The 6,017-nt window shown below is 33.7% G+C and overlaps 1 protein-coding gene across 1 annotated transcript in view; it reads right to left on the bottom strand.

Annotated features, from left to right (window-relative positions):
* The window catches only part of LOC112945752 (CUB and sushi domain-containing protein 3-like), an 84,507-nt gene extending 78,743 nt beyond the window's left edge, over window positions 1-5,764 (bottom strand). The window contains exons 1-3 of the mRNA XM_026037416.1: window positions 5,569-5,764; window positions 4,459-4,470; window positions 3,452-3,646 (exon numbers count right to left, since the gene is read on the bottom strand). Of these exons, the coding sequence (XP_025893201.1) occupies window positions 3,452-3,646; window positions 4,459-4,470; window positions 5,569-5,764 (403 nt within the window). The remainder of the gene's footprint in view (window positions 1-3,451; window positions 3,647-4,458; window positions 4,471-5,568) is intronic.
* Between the last annotated feature and the right edge of the window lie 253 nt (window positions 5,765-6,017).

Below are 6,017 nucleotides of genomic sequence, written 5' to 3'. Positions count from 1 at the left end.
GGCGGCCTCTTTTCAGTGGTGGACAGTGATAGGACTAGAGGAAATGGCTTCAAACTGAAGCATCGGAAGTTCCACAGGAACTTAAGGAAGCATTTCTTGACAGTGAGGGTGACAAAGCACTGGAACAGGCTGCCCAGACCCACTTGGATGCAGCCCTGTGCCACGTGCTCTAGGTGACCCTGCGTGAGCAGGGGGGTTGGACTCGATGACCTCTGAGGTCCCTTCCAACCTTCGKCATTCTATGATTCATTCTATGATTCTAAGAATGTAAAGTGGGATTATAAAGCTGCTGTGTTGTTTGACTTTTAAAAACATCCTTATCAAAATATTCTTTTCAAGGAAGAAGGCTCTAATTTAAAACTAGTTAGGGTTTCTATTTTAAAATTAATTATATTAGTGTAATTGATATAACACAATAAAACTAGTTTGATTTTCTTTTAATTAAGGTACTTTTGCACTTCTAGTAAAGATAAAAGTACTTTAATGAATTACAGGTGAAAAAGTGCAGTCCAACTATTTTTACTGATAAACAGATTATGATATAAAGCAATGGCTAAACATCTGCACTGGTTTTCCAATACAGACCTATAAAGACTAGTAAAAGAAAAGAAAGTAATTTAGGAAGAAGCTTTTTGAACTATAAAGAAAATATTGCTAAAATAATATAGCTTTAAAAAGTACAAATATCAGTGTCATTAACTGAATTCAAACCATAAGCATCTAATCCGGTTTTGTGAGTGGACACCTGTGGCACTACGAAGCCCTGGTGATTCTTCTGAGTGACTGGGTGATTCCAATGGTGATTCCCCTTGTTGAAACATCAGTGCCTAAGAACTAGATTGCTGAAACACAAATATGAACCTCCCTTTCTCTTTTTACTTTATTAAAAGTCAAAGTAATGTAAAAAAAGATCTTAACAAAAAAAAAAGCTTCTTAAATTTACTTGTTCTGAATGAGAAGTGGCAGATGAAAATATTTGCATACATATCATCTAAAGAATTTTATTAGGTTAACTCCAGTGACACCTAACCATGCTGTAAATTCAAAATTTTATTCAATTTATTTCTTATGCATAAAAAAGAAAGCCAATATATAAAATTAATATTGAACTGAGCATACTTTCTTAAATCTTGTCAAATTCTTTGAGGTTGAGACAGTATATTCTGTAAAACAAATAAATGCACACAGAATTCACAGAACACAGTTCATCTTACAATCTTAAGATCCCCTCTTTTAAATGTMATGACCATTGGTGGGGAGCAATAAGACATTTATCAGCAGTGCTCCCTAAAGATGAATGTTTAATCAAAGACAGTCTCCGTAACAAACAGAGAAAAAGAGATAAGAAACTCATTAGTGGGTAATCACCTTTAGCAMCTTCCTACAGAAATCTGTGAGATAATTATATTAAGCAAAATTAGGACATACTTATTAGAATGGAACCACAAATATTTCTACATTAAATATAAAACTAGATGTTTTTCACATCAAATAAAATTCATAGAAGGAACAATTGAAATTAATTAGGTTTTTTTTTTTTCATGGAATACAGACCAAAATACATCCTAGCAAAATTTGATGCACTGAGAAAATTATACTTGATTTAAAATTAATCAAGAATCTATCACATTCATAGATAATGTTTCAATAATTAGTAATCATCATTATTAAATTTTTTACCTTATTTTTTAGCTTTAATTTGTTCTACTTTTAATCTTTAGATTCTCTGTTGTTATTAGGGTACGTTAAGGAACTATATACTCTCAAAAGATATTTTCCTTCTGTACTTAATTAAGTCATCTTTTCATCTTCTTTCACATCAAATGAAAAGATCAAGTTTCTTCAGTCTTGTGACAAAATTTCRGTCTTCAAAATATTGTTGTATATATTTTTGAGCCCTTTTCAATTATATCAGCTCAGTTTTGGCCTAGAACTGGACCCGATTCTTACAATCTCTAATCATGCCTTTCTAATCATAAATCTTTAATTTCAACTTCTTCAATCATAAATAGGAAGAAACTATGCTTTTCTACTTCCTATCATCTTCTGCCTATGTTTAGATTTATGTTTGACCGCAGGACTATTCTGGGAGCTTATAATTCCATCTGAAAGTCATGCTGAGTTTTCAAAGTATTTTCACTTTCCCTTGGGGGAAAAAAAAATCTATTGAAARAATTAGTGAAAACAGAGTTGTGTCAAAAGAAAGAGTGTGGAAAACTGTAACTGTCATAACTGCCTGAGAAGTGGAATCATAGAGTTCAAGTTTGTCATCTTCCTCATATCAGAGAACATATTTAACCTCRTGCACTTCAAAACTGGAAGAGCAAGGGCTTGGACAATTGAATAAGGTCCAGGCCACTACCTTTCTGTTGTATGTAAATCATGTAATTTATGTAAAGGTAAGTTTTGTGTAAATTAGTATATTAATATATGGTCATCTTCATTTAGGAAGCATGAAGGGTATACTTTTTATTTTATTAGCAAAAATAAGTTTTACTTGTAGTAAAAGTATTACTTTGTGTTTTCTTCAAAGTCATAGATAAGTATAGTAAATAATAGTAAGCAAAGAATAGGAAACAGTGTGAAGGTATTTCCAATGATAACCATTTTCCATATATAATTACTTTTTGTGAAACTGGCATGTGTTGGGGTAACAGAGCACTGAAATAAGTTGCCCAGAGAGGTTTTGGATCCCCTTCTTTGGGGATCTTCAAAACCTGCCTGGAAGTGATCTTGTGCCACATGCTGGAGGTTTTCCTGCTTGAGCAGGGGGCTGGATGATCTCTTGACAAGATTGACTAGATGATCTCTAGATGTTCCTTCCAACCTCAACCATTCCGTGATTCTGTAATTCTGGTATGTCTGTTAATCAGGTTTTGACACAACTGAACATCTGAATTATCTTTATTCATCTATTTTTAATCAGATTTTTTAAAAAAGTTTCATGCTGAAAACCTCATAAAATAAACTTCATCCATAAAACAGGATTCCTTGTTTCTTCTATAATTCTAACTTGAGAAAGGGAAAAGGATTTGACCTACAGTGCCATTTATTAAAGCACAAGGAATACCTTGTGAAGAATTTTAAAATATCAGATCTGACAGAGTAAAGCAAAGCTCAGTTTCCATTTGTATTTTCTTAGTTGTAGTCATATTCAATCATGCTGAACTCATTCATAATTTACTCATTACTAGATTTTAGGTTATGAAAATCTGATTATGTATATTTAAGAATAAATGTGAAATAGAATTTTAATTGGATATTGACTAGAAAATTTGCAGATGCATATATTGAGATACATATATATGAGGAAGACATCAAAATATTCCCAAAGGCTTTTGTTTCTATAATCACAGTTTAAAAATTAATAATTTAAACAGAGATTATAAATTGTTCAGATGAATAAACATAATGAATATATTTTAAAAGTTTAATGTAGCATTTCTCTTACCTCGACAAATAGGAACTGGGAAGTCCCATGATGCTGTATTCACAGAGTTAGCTATACAAGTAAGCTGAGGATGGCCATCCAAAATGTATCCAGTTACACAGCTGTATCGGATTTTGTCTCCAACATCAAATCTTGTACCATACAAGATTCCCTTTGGTGGAACTCCAGGATTGCCACAAGAGCTACTCTGCAATTCTGGAAAAGATAGGTTAGTCATTACTTASAATATTTTTATAATTTAATGACATGTTATGCTGAAGAATACAGACAATGCAAATTCTGGCAATATAAATTAAGGTAGGTAGTGTATTTTCATACTTGTATTTTCATGGATATTACACAACTCTTGACACTGAAAAAGCCAGTATTAGTCTATTCAACTTGTAACTGTGTATCTACATACACACAAGTAAATATAATCTGAAAAAAAAAAAAAAAAAACAACTGATTTGCTTTAAATTTCAGCTAGAAACATACTCATATATTTTTCTCAATTAGTACCAAAGAATTGATTAGAAAGGAAGSGGACACAAAGGAAGTTGATATATTTGTAACTATAAGTTGAGGCAATGCAATAAACAGAAGAATATCAGGTTTGAATCAAGCACAGTTTGGAAGAATGAACAAAAGTATTTCATTCATTGGGGAAAGACAGTAAAAAGCATGAATCTAGTTTTGATCAGGAATCCAATGGATGATTTGATAGTTTTTAGATGATGAGACAAAAGTGACAASGTTCCGCAACAAGTTGCTGAATTCTAAGCAAAGGATGGTTTGGTTTAAAAGTAAGGGATATAAGAAATGCCATAAATCTGGGCAACTCCTGCTCCAATGTGGAACTCTCAACCACCTGGAAACTCCAGAGAGCCCGGGCTCTGCTGCAGGTTTGATCCTTGAGGACATGAATCAGTGTTTGCTAGTGAATGCCCACACACCAACTGTTTGCCCTTGTGGCAAATGTTTTACACAGCATCAATAATTCGACTACACATCTTTCCAAAACTTACCGTTGATGAAGCCTTTTAGTTATGGACATAAAAACACAGAATTTGCACAAGTATGGGCAAAAAGAGATTCCATAATCTCACCATGAATTCTTCAAAACTCCTATCAAGACTCCTATCAAGTATACTTGTCTACATAGTGCTAAAGGGAAGAAGCTRATCAGGTGAAACTCTATTTGGATACACAGCAATTTCTCTAATGTACACAAATAAGGAAATAAGAGAACAGCCCAAAGAACAAGAGTGTGTGTATGTATTACCTTATTTCCTTTCTTCTTTTCCTTTTAACTAAATTATTCCTCTCCATTCTTGATGTGTGCATGCATACACACATACTAAATACACGTAAATATCCTATTAAAATAAATAAAATCCTATAATAATTTCAAAATTAAAAAAAGGCAAAAATGAATATCAAAATAGCTCATGAAATACGTTATGATTTCAAATTGCTGTGACATGAACTACCACATATTGGATTTCTGACACCAGATATGAAACAAACAAACAATTATCAAAAGTATATATATATATATATGCATACACACACACACACACACACACACACACACATATTTTACACAACAAACTGTCTGGAACTGGATACACAAGGATAAACAAGTAAGAAGAAAGCCTGTTTCATAAAAGTCATTTGAACACTTGTCAAAATGGTTGGTATTCTAAATGTTGCTTTATCAAGCTATGTTTTTTCTCCTCCAACAAAACTCTCTTTATCCTCAGATCTGTTTGCAGGTGTGTAGGAGTTTTTGTGCTTTTAGGGCTCAATAAGGTAGAGAGCTTAGCAAAAGTAGATGATATAGTGTAGCATAGGGCACAGAGCTTAGGGCACGGTGCTCGGAAGATCTCACGATGTCACGGGAGCTAGGAGCATAATTAATTTATGCAGTTTACTGATAACCCCATGTCATACAAGGCGAAAAGTAGCCCAATTGGGCAGTAGGTGAGTCTCTGCATTCAACTGGAGTATAYAGGCAAACTGAACTACGCAATAAATGCCATTTTGCCGCATCCCCCATAGTGGTATCTGTGCTCTAGGGCCCTGGAGTGAGGACAACCCCAGGTCAGTCCAGCYARCAAACGAGGCTTGCCRACCTCCGTCAGCAACACAGGTGTCAGGAGAAGGCATTGCAGCTGATTCCTGCATATGGTCCCTTTCAAGCTTTCCGAGGACATTGTAGCTTTCTGCACCATCACACAATGTCAAAGAAGAGGTAAGAATATCTTCCTGTAATATTCTGTTATCTAATATGTCATTAATAATATTATCTTGAAAATTCTGTTTGTACATGGTACTTTTAATTTGGACTTYTCCAAGATGACAACCTTTCAGAGGGCTACATTGCCCAAGTGCTCTATAAAAAGGTCACAGAATGATTCCTTGTCCTTTAAAAAAGTAGGATATAATGTTTAGTCATGCCTTTAACAGTAACTGCCTAAAATTGCTTGCTTTATTCTTAGTGCTGTCTCATAAAATATTACCTTCAGAAGGCAATAGGTGTTTATGAAAAATAATATATTTTAAAGCATCGACTCTGAAACAT

The sequence above is a fragment of the Nothoprocta perdicaria genome, unplaced genomic scaffold (assembly GCF_003342845.1).
Source record: "Nothoprocta perdicaria isolate Ctin4 unplaced genomic scaffold, notPer1 scaffold_199, whole genome shotgun sequence".
NCBI classification, from domain to species: domain Eukaryota; kingdom Metazoa; phylum Chordata; class Aves; order Tinamiformes; family Tinamidae; genus Nothoprocta; species Nothoprocta perdicaria.
The sequence above is the reverse complement of the archived record's forward strand: the minus strand, read 5'-3'. Positions and strand labels throughout refer to the sequence as shown.